We start from the raw sequence: 16441 nt of genomic DNA, 5'->3' as shown, positions 1-16441 counted from the left end.
AGTCACATCTTCATTTTTGTAATAAGATCGTCATGCCACACCTTATCAAAGGTCCCAGAAACATTCCAGAAGGCAGCAATGCAGTACTTTTTATTCGCTAAGGCATCTATTATGATCCTCTGGATGTGTTTTATAGTACCATATTGAGCTCGAAAGCCGAACTGGTGGTCAGGAATTCACTTCGTTCTGGATAGAGTATCCCACAGTCTACTCAACAGAATAGTGTTTAGTATCCAGGACAGCACCGGCAGAAAGCTAACGCGCCGATATGACGTCACATAAGTTGGGTCCTTATTCGTCTCTCATTTCATGAAAAAATAGCCAACTATTATCAAAGCATCTGAAATTTGGCATCTTTTTTGGTCTCAGTCTATTTATAATAGTGTCCTTGATTTCAGACATATTCACTTTTTTGATTAGAAGGTCCATTTGTTAAGTTTTCTAAATAAGCTCGTCATAGTGTTGAATATGAGTAAATATGTTTTGTAAATGTTCAGCAAAAACATTCACTTTTCTTAATTGGTTTCTTGCCCATGTGTCGTCTTTCTTCCTTATAGCCATATTTGTGAATTGTTGCTGTTTCTATGTTTTCATTTATTTCCAAATAGAGAAATTTTACTCAGCAGTGTTTTTTAAGAAGTTTTACGTACTTGTGTTTTTATGTATCCTCATTGCTTTTATAAGTTGTAGTGAAGCCGTATTCAATCCAGTTTTATTCTTAGGATTTCGGATGATATACCGAATTTTCCTTAGTTCCCTTTTCTCGTTAATCATATTACGTGTGGACAATACCCAGGCAAAGTCAAAGGTAGAAAGTGTAATTTAATGTTTTCAGTTATTAACTATTTACACTTAAAACATCTTTTCACGATATTAAATACTCGACTAAAAATTAAGAAACCGATAAAGTTTTGGTTTACGTTCAATTTTTTGTCGTTTTCGTGCAGACAATTAAGGTTCGAATTGGAAGTTGAAAGCTTTCATTTCCGTATTTCAGTTTTAAGTATTAAAGTTAACTGTCAAAATTAATTAATTTTATAATATATAAAACTTTAAATTTGGTTTAGATGAGTGAAACATATCGTTTTAATAACAACTTGAGTATTAAATACTCATCCAGCGATCTTATGGCCTATTTATTTCCAGTAAAACTTTAGACATTATGTATAATTAGTATTCAATTACCACATTAACCATTATCTTTATTCATCATTCAGTCCATAATTTCTAAACTTTTGAACATATAAGTATTTTATACTCATAGATTATTTTTGTATATACCTCCTAATGAACGATAACTGTTGTTTTTGCTTTCTTTAAAAATAAATTGTATTCCGATTCATTAATCATGAACTTAACTGTACCTGTATTAGCCATAATCAATAACACAAATTAATTAATTATTAAATTATACTATTAATAACCTACCCATGCAATTAATTTAACAATCCGATTTAGTTAAAACTAAAAACAGAAATCCAATTTTAATTAAACAATAACTCATAACAGAGTCACAATTCTATTATACTCGACTGTAATTTAGTGAAACAAAAGACACTTTGGTACAGTATAGAAATTTTCTTTTCCTAGTAATTTTCGCCCCATTCCCCGTTTTTTCTTACTTTCTCCTCTTCGGTCACGGTTCCTTATCTAATAATTAACTCTTTCCTTAAGTTACTACGATAACCTATCTACGAAAAACCGATTTCGCACACAATAATCTCTCACTCTAAATACACGTCAATAAGGCGTTTCTCCGTTTAACCCCAACGGTCATTTTTTTAATCGTTACCGCCCATGTATTAGACTTTCTACTTTTCTTCTGGAGAAAACACCATCATGCACACTATCTATATATACCATGACAACTTTTCACCCAATTATAACATAAGATAATAACATATAATTTTTGCATTATTAAAGGCGATTATATACAAAAAATCAATTTGAAACGAGAATTGATTTAGATACAATAAATAATGTAGTATTAGTAGTGTTGATTAAAAAAAAGTGATTGCTTGGAACGTGGCGAAAAAATTCGAGGCGAACTATTCGTACAATAAAGAATTGTTACTTCTTATATACAATTTATTAAAATATGCTAATAAAAAATATGAAACGTCAATGAAGGTGTATACCACTTTCTATAACAGCTAACCTTTTATAACAGATACGGATGTAATTAGTTCCAGCACGAAAGGTTATCTAATTTTATAATAAAAAACGATTGGTGGTGAAATTTATCAGCAGGTGGGTTGTTCGTTAAAATGTAAATAAAAGTTTAAACAAACATTTCTGCGTAGTCTGCTCAAGTGGAATTTTCAATCATTGACGATTTTATGTAAAATTTGAGAAATATATTTAGTTAAATCTTAAATTAACGTATTAATCCGGTTTTGAACGGAGGTCACCAGTAACCGGAAAATATTTTTATAAAATTATAATGGGTGTTGGGTTAGTATAGAAAAATTGATGCAAAACAGAACACTGTTTGCTTGTACTGATTAATTCTTTATTCCAAGGTTCTGCACGTTTTACACTCCAGTTTATACACGCACCATAATCCATTATATTTGTTTTAATTTTTGTGTTATTAAAAATGTTCGTTAGTGATTTTAAAATCATAACGTTTTTTAAAACTTATTTCACGAACTTTATGCTAAATATTTTATACCGATAGAGTATTTAAACATTTCCAATTCATAGAACAAACTAGAAATATAAATGTTAATCGCAAAGTAATAAATTTCCTTTGACGTTACATATCTTTATGCAAATATTTCCATTCATTCAATAATTGAACTTACAAACAATCATTTATCAATATTTGTTAAAAATAATAGTGATGAAATATACCACTTCTTAAGCGTAGTGTTAATCAACATTATTGTGCTTTTAATAAAGAATCTTACAATATTAAGAAAGGTGTGTGCTTATGGGAATTCTTTTATGGGATCTTCTCGTCGATATTTTCTTAAACCGTATTGGAAATTGATGCTAATTAATAATAAAAATCGTTTTAATCAACAAATGTAAATAGTAAGATACCTTGACGATATTTTTTGTTTATAGAAAAGGAGTCCTTGAACGCAAAACTAAAAACAACTTCCATATTTATAAACACGCAAAAGAAACAGGACACAAAATTGATTACGATGTCAACTATTTATATAGGTGTTAATAAAGGCTTCATACTTGTCTGTATGAAACGTGAAAAATCAATAAATATAATTCAGTGAATAATAATGAATTACTTATGTTAATAGAACAGCAATTTAAACATCGTTTCAATTAGAATAGATTTGCGTTTATTTTTCTATTTTTCAAAAGAATTTAAGAAAATAAATGCAAACTTAGGCTATATTGAAAGATGTAAGTAAAAGAAAAAATTTCGAAAAATTACCGTGTCTTTATTTCTGGAAGCAAGCCACGGCATACTTTATGATAATTTATAAGAATCAACTGGTGTAGTCTCAGCGTGATAGTAAGTTTTAACCCTTTATCGGTCAATGTATCTCTCAGGATGCAGTAGGTTATTATAATTTCTTCATTCAAAGTTTAGTGACATTGAACGATTTCGAACAAGTTGTGTACCAGCAATGTGTACTTTAAGATACATGTCTATACATGTCATTGCGAAGCTATCTTCGCGATCGTGTATAAGTAATAGTGCAACTTGTGAGCATGATGAAGCAGAAAGAACATGTACCTTTAGATCGGTAAAGAAATTATCTTTTTACATGATTTTCAACTGCAAAGTATAACAGTTATTGTATAAATCTACATAATGATAAATAACAGTTAGTTTGCATACAATTAGAGTGTCTAAATTTTGATTTGATCGTGATATTTATGGTTATCACTATTAGAAGTTTTGTGCTTAAACATCAAGCTAATGTATTGTATAAAGCAACATTACACAGTGTTGCACACTTTGTTAAAAACGGCTTAACCAAAAATAAATCAGTAGTTTCAAAAGTGAACCGTAACTTCGGAAATTAAAAAAAAATTTTCTACTAACTTAATGTGCCTAATTTTGCCACTTAAAACTGGGGGATCTTAATGCGTCGATACTGTTCTGTTTCTTCCTTAGGAATATTGTTCCTTAAAGATTTAATTAATAGAATTTTTGTCGTACCCACCATCATTTTTGCATTCTATGATGACACAAAAATGGATCCAACCTATGAAGAAAATGCAGTTGATAATGATGCGCAAAAAAAACGTACAAAAATCTCAATGAAATTCAGGATGTCTTATATACCTAACCAGGCTAGTTAATATAGTGAATGTGGATGTAAAATGACAAATTGATGATAAAAAGTTCTACAGTACAACTGCCGCAACGCATGGTGATAACATTGAAGATACTTAGAAACCTGCTTAGATATTTGCTATAAATGACAAATTTATGTATTCAATGTTTTTTTTCTGCAAGATGGGAAAACCAAAAATGTGTCGTGTATAATGAGTTAATAGAAGAAAATATGCAAATGAAAGCATATCTTCATATAAAGTACTACATAAAACATGGCTTATGTAGTATTTTATTTTTTATTTTAATATTACCAATTTTGAAGCCACTTCACTTATTTACTGATAACTATATTGGACAAAATAGGTCACCACATGAAAATATTTCGGAAACTTGGGTCCTGACTTAAAGAGGTTAAAACCACTTAGTACTAATTGAATACCTATCTAAAAACCATGATATCAAATGTTTTTGAGTACCATACATCAAGTAGATTTTGAGAATGTCATCTGAAAAAAAAAAAGACATTCTTCTAAAAGAATTTTGAGGGGGAGTTTAATATTGGATAGAAAATGCAGCTGAAATAATTGTGGTAAAATGGGCAGATACCAAATGAGGTACCTTAACCAGTTTTCTTGAAAGAAGAAAAAGATATTAAATGTGTACAAATCGTTCAAAACACAACAAAAAGTCGTGTTAAAAAGACAGTAAGGAAAAAGAAATAAAATCTCCCATGATACCCACATTAGCAGATGATACAACGTAGGACATTAAACATTTTTTACTATAAAAGGACATCGCCGATATTGTACTACAGGATGACTATAGTTTGTGAAAAATACGATGTTCACTTATGTGTTGTAACCGGAAAAGATACAACTGTTTTCTAAAAGTTTTATGTTAGGCAAGTACTGAAATGGATGTAAACTCTGAGATATAACGTTTATTTCATTTATAACAAAAGAAGTGGAATTGAAACTTATCAATTTGTAAACTTCTCCAAATTTCTTTCAATCGTTAACATGGTAACTAATTTGTGTTGAGACAACTGAAAATAGAAGGGTATACAATATCTATATTCATATGTTATGGTAAATTTTATGAGACAAAAAGAAAGAAAACGAAAATGACCATTAAAAAAAGATAATAATATTTATTAATTTTTAATTGTAATAATGTCTTAACTCACAAATTCGAATTATTATCCAATTGGATAGTGGGTATAATTAATAGAAGAAAGGGAAAGGAGAATGTAAAACCTTTAGGCACAACATCTAGAAATTTATCACACAACAATTTATTGTTAAAATTATTAACTTTTAAATTGTTTTCTTTTCGACACCAATATTTAAAAGTTTTCTTTGGAAATAATTTTAGTATTAAAGTATTACACACACGGCATGCTTTAGATTAAAATCATTTAAAATTACTACGCAATAAATAATTTTTAATAAATGTATATAATCAATATCATCTAAATAAGATTAAATCGACTTACTTTTTTAATTTTTTTGTTAACTTTAAGTGGATAATAAGTAATGGGTTTCTATTTTAAAACAATCTAATCAGATTATTGCAAAATAATCTTATGTAGAATCAACAATATTAAAAAAAAAAATACTGAAAGAAAACTGTCACATTCATCCACCAGCTGATAATTAAAATGATAAAACCCGCACATTTCCCGTTATAAATTCACTTCGGTATGCATTACATAGCAATCAACACCTAGTTAAAACTAGATTTGAATACAATTTTCACTTCATACATATTAAAACGTTCAAATACTGTCATTTATGTACTATAAAATTAGCAGATTAAAAGATAGTTTATACTTAAAATACTACACCTAAGCTTGATAATTTAAGTTTTAATCATAAATATCAGCGTAATAACCGGTCATCGTGGTTATTCACGCGTGAATTCTTATATCAACAACACCTACTTATTTTGCCACCTGCGAAAATTATTTTAATATAAAAAAATTATTAATCGGCTATATCAACTTGAAAGTTAATTCTTAAGAAACGATTTCATTTTGTGATCGAAAAATTATTTTAACGTCATGTAAGAGAAACTCGATTTTCATCTAAGTAACAAACAAAGCTGTATGCGTCTTAATGTTAATGTTACAATTTTTGAATAGAGAAACTTGTTGAATTTAATCATTGAGAAAGCGATCTAAAACGCGGTTGATGGGTCCTTACTGTTTCAAACATTTAAAAAGCAAAGAGTTGATACAACAAGTGATTGCACGTATAATTAATAGTCATTAAGAATAGAGGGTCGCTTAGTGTGGGCATTTATTTTCATATAAGGTAATAGCGTAACGTGCCACTTTTCAATTAAGGTAGAGAGATTATAATAAATGGCATTTAAACGTACCCATTCTGTAATTAACTATTGTATTTCTAGAATAAGGTATTTGTTGGGACGTTAAAATATTCGTCAAGGTTTATTTTATGTTCCATGGTTAAATATTTTATTAATAATTTCTTATAAATAACTTAATACAGTAGCAAAAAAGAAACCACGATGACTCAACGAGGCAACTAAACCGACAATTTCGCAAGGAACAACTAAAAACAGTTACAAAGAGAACAAAATAAGATTGACGTTTAAACATTACTCAAGGTGGTTTTAGATAACTTTTTTAAATGAAATTTCATATTGATGAGTGGTTTTTATAGAAGTTAGAAAAAAGATATGTTGAAATTGCCTTTTTTGAAAACGTGGGATTTGTGCATATTAGGATTATCTATTAAATCTAAACACAGTTTTACAAGGTAGATACGACAAGGTAAAACTCATTAAACTCCAAAATAAGACATCAAGTCCTAATTAAACCTTGTTTACGAAGAAACAGTGTGGTGACGTTGACAAAATTTGGTTACACAGACGGAAGTATACGGTAAAAATTACAAGACTTTCCAAACGGACAACCGTCGTTGTTGGCAGTGGTGGATAGGTTACGAAATAAAGAGGTGTCGTGGCGCAAAAAAAGAACGGACGAGTTGCGAAACCAAAGGCTCACGATCGCCAGGAACTTGCCGATGCCGTTTTAGAAGGTAAAAAGAGCAATTGCTTAAACGTCAATCGCCTCTATATCGGTAAAATGTTCTTCCAAACTGGAATAGTACAAATTTCCTAACATAGAAAATAAAGCTTCTTATTAAATATATTAATAAAATTACAAAACGTTTCGCAGAAATGAGTTCGTCAAATATGAAGATAATTGAGCGGACGTTACGATAACTGGTTGGTTTCTTTAGATGTCCTCGCGACCTTATCGTGCGATTAGACTGAGGTTTTCTGTCGAGGAGAAGGTTTCTATTTTTATTGCATTATTATTTCCTTTTTACTCGGATGCAAGCTGTAAACGCGCGCGGCGTAAATTATTTTCACGTTGTAGAAAGTCGTTTTACCAAACGAGCGTAGGAAGTAAACGTATGGATAAACAACCGGTAGTTTTTTTTGCTAAGCACGTATGAGGATACAAAAATATGGAGAAGTTCAATGTAAGGTTGTTTTCTCAAGAAACCTTTTACAATGTGAGAAAAACAACTAATATAAAGTTCTCCTCGCAAGAAGAGATTAAGGTTAATCGTTGATCAAATTAGAAATTTAAATAGAATTTTAGGAAAAAAGGAGTCAGATGATACATATGAAATCAAAATTTCGAAATATTTTTAATCATAAAAAGGCTAAGAAGCCTGTAGTTTGTGTCGATTAGATTTCGATCATGAATCATGTCGTTCAACTATGGTATCTTTAATCTTTTACCAAAGTCATTAGGGTCAAACTTAGAGAGCTGATTTCGCTCTGTTTTTTAAATAGTTAGGCTCCCAGAGCGGCACAATTGTCACGTATAATTTACAGTTGAACCGTGTTCACTCGGTATGCGAACCGTGTACATACATCACGTCGGCAATTTCTGACCTGCATCGGCGGTTTATCACTCGCTCGGGCCTCTCAAATGTCACAACAGCGCATAAACGGTAAATCCACGGTTGAACTTCTGTTTCTGGCATTAGAACAGAGCGGTCCGGAGCGCACTTTATCTGTCATCGGAGGCAATAAGGTCCAACTAATCCAATTTACTCCGCGACCTAATCGCGTTCATGCAGAAAACAACCTCGATTCCTGTTCGAGTGTGACGGAATAAATGTCTCGACATTTTGAAGGACATCAAACTCCAAAAGACAACTTTTATTTCTGTTGTTCGTTTTAACGAATGACCTCGCAATTTATATTATTTTATCAAGTTCACGGTTAGCGCTAACAAGTAAGGTGCTTGTTGAGAAATAAAAAAAATTTAAATGTTGTATGGTTTTAGAAAGTTTGAACCCGAGTTATTTATTACCATAATACTGAATTATTAAATCTCGTTATTCATTATGAGATTACACAAGAAAGATAAGCAATCGATTTTCTCTTTAATTATCATAGAGTTATTAATTGATGTGATGAAAAATTGACTTACCTATAGCAAACTTCGTTCGGATCTACCCATACGGTAAGTTCCGCTGGGAGCCGTAGGTCGCGGTAGCGTAGGCCGCATTTGGTGGCGGCCTGCTCCAAAGTAATGTCCACTGGGGTCAGACCATTAACCCTAATGCAACGGTAACCCTGCCCCTTGGCCGGCACCTCTGGAAACCAATGCTTCTCGAATCTGCAAACAATAGAGAAAAAGTGAGCCGGATTACAGACGGAAACCGATTCGCACAAAACGGAGCCACAACAGCCGCCGTTGCTGCTGCTGGCCCGTTTTCCATTGTCTAAGAAAGAGTTACAATCAAAGGTCGATGCACAGTTTTCCGAGAACGGCAGCGGACGGACCACTATACAATGAGATCAATGGTCGTGTGCCTTTTCTAGGAGTGTGCATACGTTCAGATACAATCTAAAATAGTGTATCAGATTGAATATCTGATGGGTTGATGTATTGACAAAAGAGCGAGGTCGATATATGATACGACTAACACAGAATATAGTTAAAATGATTTGTGGTTACAAAAATCTATAGCGTTAATTACCAAAAAAAAATTATTTTAGTCATTTTATTGTACTAATCATTGAATTACAAATCATTACAAACAGAGCAGCTGAAAATATGTCTACTTTTACAACAGAAATTCAGAAAGTATCAAGTTAATATCGGAACCTGTGAAAGATAATTCGACTTTTTACAATTCAACTTCATTTCACTTTAATTTCAGAAAGGATCAATTTCAATTTAAGTTTGTCAATTGAATTTTAGAAAGTATCATTCTCTAAATCAGAATTCACAATTACTTTTCAGAAAGCGTCAAAAGAGTTTCAGATAAGGTTAATTTTTATTTATATTCCAACATCAAAGCTAAATCAAACTATGTAAAATTAGAAGAGAATTTGTTAGTAACCGCTATATATTTTAAATTGCGTTTACAAATTAAATTGGTTATCTAAGTTACAATTATTACTTTATTTACTTTTAATTTACGTTTCATTTAATTTTAAATTGCAGTGAATCTAAAAAGTGGATTGAAAACCACAACGAATGTTTAATTTAAGTTCACGAATTGAAATCGGTTGAAAATTTATTCTAGTTAATTTTAGTTTTAATAGTTTTGAAAATTGTGTATAGTTGGGTTGGATTTAAAAATCAATACTTTTACAGCAGCTCAAACAACCGAAACTAATATTCTAACTCTACCCATTTTTCATATTCACTCCAAATAAAACAGCGAAACATGCGTATTTTCACGATTCAACCAGATCAACTTAAAATGTGACTATAACTAGCACCGAAGAGTTTTGTTGCAAAATATTTTACATACATTTTTCTTTTAAAAACTATTTTAAACACTATTCAACGACTGGTTTATACAATAAATTATTACTAACTCATGTTTAACCTATTTTAAAATTAATTATCTATAATATTTATTTTGTTATAACAGATGAATTAACAATCATTAAAATCACATTTAAGGAGGATGTTAGGAAGGATAAGCATATAGGAATCATGTAAGGAGGATCGAAAAACAGCAAACAATATCAAAATTTAATACACATACAACATTGAAAAACATCGTAAAGAATATTAAATAACATAACACAGCTATATTACCAAAGAAAAATTGCATTAAAAGATGACAAGACTTCCTTCCACAAATCCAATAGCAAATGTAGAAACATTTGACCCTCAGAATTCGTTCTGTTTATAACAGCTTTGCGGAACGAGTTTTGAAAGAAAAACATGAAAAGGAGATTCACGGTATCAGTATTAAAGTTAACATTGCACCAATCAGAACACTTACAGCTTTCTTTTGATGACAAAACGTTGTCTAGAGGTGTGAAGATTAGCAAAATAGAAAACCTAATTATCTCATCCTACTATTGATCTAATATGCCTCATACCTAGCCTCCTCTAGAAATTTCTAGAGGTTTCTTAACGGTGTGTCCTTGTTCCGGACGTGTGGTCGTTAATCACACGGTCAACCTCCTTCTAGAAGGAAAGGATGCTACTACTATTAACGACACCAGAGATATTCGACTGGTGACAAGGCTCAAATTGGGCTGTAGCGCAAGTATTCATCATGACAGTACTAATTCAAATTTCATCATTCAATCAAACTTTTTGTTCACGGCTCTCACAATCAGTTGTAGGCAATCGTAAAAGTTTTTTACCCAGCTTTTGCCATGATTACTCCGGCATATTTTTTAAAATTAGAATTATTTTTCGACGTTAGCATGAAACACATGTCATTAGTGTAAACACCAAAAGTAATATTAGTAATTTCTGATTTTCCTTTGTACATACTGCACTTTATTGCCTACATGTACCATATCATATGACAGATTTTTTCAGTATATTGCTTTAATTTGTTTATTAGTTTTATTATCAGCACAATCGAATGCATTCTCGTCATAACAAATAACGATACCACGCTATCAATCAAGCTAGCTATACCCACGGTTGTTGGTTTTTGATTACGATAGCCGCTATTAATCTATTTTATTTATAAATATTCGACAACGTTTGAGATAACTGGCATCGTGGAAGTGGCTCTAAAGCTTTTATAATCTTGTAGTATTTAAAAACTGGAATATATTTTTGAAATTCGTCTGAGAATATCTCATTTAAAAAACAAACAATTTACAATGTTGGTAATAAGTGAGAATACCACATGAATGAGTATCTCTCAGAATACTGTTAAAGATTCCATGCTGCAGAATTTTGATTATTCAATTTTATCAAGCATGCAGATGCGAGAATACTATCATGTCAAAAGCGGTCAGTTGTGGTATGAAATACACTAAGAGCAAGTTTTAAGAATATATAATTAACATGGTAGATAATATTACCATGTTAGATGTAATAACTAACTAATATCTGGCTATAATAACTCATGCAAATAAAGCTTTTGACACAAGCTATTATAAAATAGGTTATATTTACAAACAAGAAGATGGTACTAAACAACTTGGTACTTTTTGTGACGTCATTATAACCACGAGAAAATTGTTATTGTGAAGTTTTTCAATTACGAAGGAAAAGGAATATTATAACGTATTTCCATTCATCAACCTTGTGCTAACACAAACAGCAAATTAAAAATATATATAAAGAAAGTCCACATCAGCGTTACATTTCCAATTAATATTGCTTTTTTCGCATATCCACACTTTATACGCTAATATAAAATGTTTTCAAGTCTTCAAGTTTAATAAATTTCTGATTACATTTGTGATTGGATATCTATCTTTCATATTAAATGCAAATTTATTTGAAACAGCAAATAAAGCAATTAATATTATTTTCAACGAAAAAAAAATCTACTTTTAGATGATTTATGAAAGTTATTAAAAAGCATACTTACACCTTCATAAATATAAACTTTCTTCGTATGTCACAACAATCATTTACAATTTACACCGTAAAGGTGCATTATAACAATTACCTTTACACGTAATCAATTCGTTTCTGTATGACAGTAATTGCCAATAAATGGGTTTTATGCACAGTCGTAAAAGGTAAGCCGACAAACGGTTAATTTAAGCGTTAGCAAGAATTCTCTTCACTATAAATGTTGCTGATAAAGACTTGGTATTGTGGTATCTATGTATCTAGAGTACCTAGTACTGTGGTTCGACATTGATACTCGCGTCACATGCCGTTTTGGGCACGCGTTTATTAGATTTGCACATAATGGTCGAAAGTAATAAACCTACTTTGGCATAATAGTATAGAACCTATTTTTTTTAACGTACGATTGTTTACAGACGTCTCTATTTGCTGCGATAAGACCGACCGAAGTACGGTACTTAAAACGTTAAAACTACTGTACAAAGCACCCGATAAACGTAGATGTAGCATTGTGGGTTTTTATTACATGACAAAATCGTTTATAATAATAATCGGTTACAGTTGATACCCGATTTGATGTAGATTTTTTAGTCGACACCAATCGCAACGATTACACTAACATTATTAGCATGCAATCAACGGGTTGCGTTGGATTATTGACTGACACACTTTCTTCCAAATGAAATCATTCTATGATCATAGTTGGGGTTTCACTTATTTACACTTTTTTTTTCTATTCAATAGTCAATTGAAAGGTTCGTATACAGTAACACGTAACGAAATTAACACAAATGGTTAAAACTGGATTTTTCATGCTATAAAACTTAAAAGAAAAAAAGTTTAGGCCAACCTAATAAAGCTTTCTCTTTAAGCAAAAACAAGTAGTAATTTTAATAACACATATTATAAACAACGTTTCGCTATAAGCTTAAGGCGTTTTAATTTAATCCAATTATCAAGGATATCACCTCTTACAAAACTGTTTCTAATAAACTGTACCACTTTAAGTAAGTTTATAAACAAAAAAATAAAAACTAGTACAAAATAACTGGCAGTTTTTCTATTAGCACGTGGAAAGTTTTTAAAACAAATAATACTAAAATAATACTTAATTATAACCAACGTTTATCGACTCAAAGCAAGCATAACAAAACCATTAAACATAACTAAAAAGCAATAATAAAAAGTTTAAACTTTTCGTCTGAAAGCGCGTTAAAATCTTATTGTTAATAGAGAAAGTAATCATTCCAGTTAGTCTAAATGTCATCTCCTTGGGCTGCAAACAGAATTGGTTCTGACATTTTGCGGTTGATTAATGTCAGAACGGATGTAACACGTGGATACTTTAATTATTATTATGTTAATATACAGTTAACGCACGTGTCCCAAACGATTTGAAAAAAAAAACAACACAACCAAGTGATAATACATATCGCCTGGTTGTTCTTGCCTTTTGCAGTCATAAAAAAAGTATTGCGTTCAAGGCTAATTCACTCGTTGGAGCTCGTAATATTCAATCAAACACTCGCTGTTCCAGACGTTGTCACGTCGTTTATAATTTGCGTGTACATGATGTAGATTGTAACATGAAATGACGATAGAAGAAATATTACAAAATATTTACGCAAAACCCGAATTAGAGTGCCCACATACTTATCACCGCAATGACCATAAATAAAATTGTTTTTGTTAAGAAACATAAAAGTTGATTTTATAAAGATTAAAATTACACAAACATGTTTTTAAAAAGTGAAAACAAACAATATTTTTGTATAGAAATGGAGTTGTATTAACAGCCGTTTTCTGACAGGAAATGTTCGAACATCTGTTTCATAAAAAAGCACCCCAATATTTGACCCCTAATACCGAACAAAGGTTTTAGGTGGAACCCTTTATCCGAAATCCCCGTCTGTTACACGAAAAATAACGGTTAAATATTCGTAAAAATACTAGGAAATAATGGACAACAAAACAATCCAATAACAATGTAAATTAAAAGATTTAATTACCCAAATTGTTTAATCGAATATAGCTAATTTTAGTAATTCCGCATTTTCCGGAGATTATTAATATGTGTATTTCGATTACCAGATGTAAATTATATCTGATTTTCTCAGAGATATACCGTTTAAAATGTTGAAATATAAACGAACCATATTGCCATTGTTAAATATTTTCAAGAAAGCAATATCTCTACGTTTGTCTTACATTGATTGCGTCATAAAGGAAGCAGGTTTCACGTGAGTCACCATACTCGATAATTATACACATTGTTTTATTCAATAAATTTAAATATAATTGAGTATAAAAAAGAAGAAAAATTGCAAACGAAATTAAACGAAAATTAATTAATTTCATAACGCACGGCATCGTTCTATTAGAATTAATTATGAGTAGATGTAATTAAATTTAAAATGAAATTAGTAGAATGCGTGGTTTGATACGGATTTAACTTGTGTTATTGATTTCCACCCGAAATTCCATTGTTCCCGGAATTTATATTATTAATCGAGCCATTGTGCGTAGTTCGCATATAACATTTTGCAAACGTTTGCATTCGAAATTTACCGGATGAATATATGTGAAATATAGTAGAGTATTCCATTATTTATTACAAACTAAAAATAACACAAATAAATTTTGTTGTACAAATACAATTTTGTATTATTATAGGTTTTACATGTAATTGAAAAAATAACTCAATCCATTTCATTCATAAGATGCGAATAATAACTAAATCAACCAAGATTTTAAATTATTATATTATGTTTAATCAAATTACTTTTACTTTCTTGTCATTAATCTTAAATAAACTTTTAAAACTTATTCCAAAAATATTTTTTGCGTTATCATTAAAGATATCGATCATTGTATCTTGTAATTCACTTCCTAATTAACCTTTATTATTAACCTCTAAATGAGTCAATAAGACACAGACGCACAATGGACGATAAAATTCCATCTCTCAACAGACTGAATATTCAATCAGAGAACTTGAACTAAATTTAAAAAAATTGAAGTAGCCTATCATCATAATTGCATTAAATGTTTAATAAATTCTACTTCCTCTTGAATTCGTCGAAAACAGAATCTTACTCAAACAGTCCTCTTTAGGTAATGATAAAAAAGTAATTGGAAAGTTTTGCATAGATTAAACGTTGGAGAAAAACCTGCACACTCCCACAGGATGTGAATACAGTTATGATACAGATTTGGTCATTTTGGTGATACAAATACGCTTTTGCTTAAGTCCCAGGATAGGTTTCCTTTCATGATAATTTATGCCTCAATAGCTAATGGTCTGACTGAATTACATATTACTATTAAGAAATACATGATGCAAACATTAACATTTGTTTGGAAAATTAATTCTTATTAATTCTCTAAAGCTTTTATATCGACGATGCTGTTAAGCAAAAAGTCCGACTAGATCTAGGATTTACATCTCATTAGTATTTTCTAATTCTTTCTAAATTTCTAGAGCGGGGTATACACACTCAAATGAGTGAATATATGCTAAATACTTTTACAATATTTTGTCTCCAACTGTTACTCAATCCGGCTACAGACTCAGTTATGGGTGCGTAAAGGTCAATAACAATATATTAAACACTCAAGATGGCTGGGAGGGTCTTTGTGGTGTGGTTGTGCTTTTAGACTAGAGGAGTAGGGCCATTCATAGTTTCCTACCTGCTATATCCCTTTTGATGAACCCTGGTATCAGTTTTGCATTATGTTTGAAGGCCAGATTTGGCAACAACTTTTATAAATATCTTTCTGTCTGATAGTGTTTTACTGGGAAAATTACGAAACAATAAATCTACGTTGTCTACACGAATGTCAAGTACTCGTCAGTATATAGTGCGTCATACACACTAATTCCAAACGATGGCTCAATTAGTATATATTCATAGAATTAATCTCAATTTAACACTTCCAGTGATAGAAACACATTTTGATGTATGAAAAATAGTTAAATTAAACGAATAAGTGGTGAAGAGAATAAAAAGACTTCATGTCGTACTGTAAATATGCTAGTAATTGCATTATGACGTCCAGTTGATAAGACATATCAATAACGCAAAATTTAAAGAATATGCTTTGAAAAATGTTAAAACGTTCTGCTATATCATCAATTGGGTAAATGTCTAAAGACACAGGAGCTTCTCGTAGATGATTTTATAGATGCACACTATGATTAATGAATGTATAAGTATCAGCTTAGAGTAAACGTTTCTCAATCTTTTTAAAGGGTGGAATCTTCATTAATGCCCATGTAAAAGTATAATTTTCAACAAGAACTACAATTATGTCAAAGTAATTTAAAATATGGT

At 30.7% G+C, this 16441-nt stretch overlaps 1 protein-coding gene across 2 annotated transcripts in view; it reads right to left on the bottom strand.

The window, feature by feature from the left end:
• Window positions 1-16441, bottom strand: part of LOC111416459 (protein BTG1-like) — a 69971-nt gene that overhangs the window by 18818 nt on the left and 34712 nt on the right. For both annotated transcript variants that reach the window (XM_023048490.2, XM_023048499.2), the window contains exon 3: window positions 8739-8927. In XM_023048490.2, coding sequence (XP_022904258.1) covers window positions 8739-8927 — 189 coding nt within the window. The remainder of the gene's footprint in view (window positions 1-8738; window positions 8928-16441) is intronic.

Source organism: Onthophagus taurus, chromosome 1, assembly GCF_036711975.1.
Source record: "Onthophagus taurus isolate NC chromosome 1, IU_Otau_3.0, whole genome shotgun sequence".
Lineage (NCBI taxonomy): Eukaryota > Metazoa > Arthropoda > Insecta > Coleoptera > Scarabaeidae > Onthophagus > Onthophagus taurus.
The sequence above is the reverse complement of the archived record's forward strand: the minus strand, read 5'-3'. Positions and strand labels throughout refer to the sequence as shown.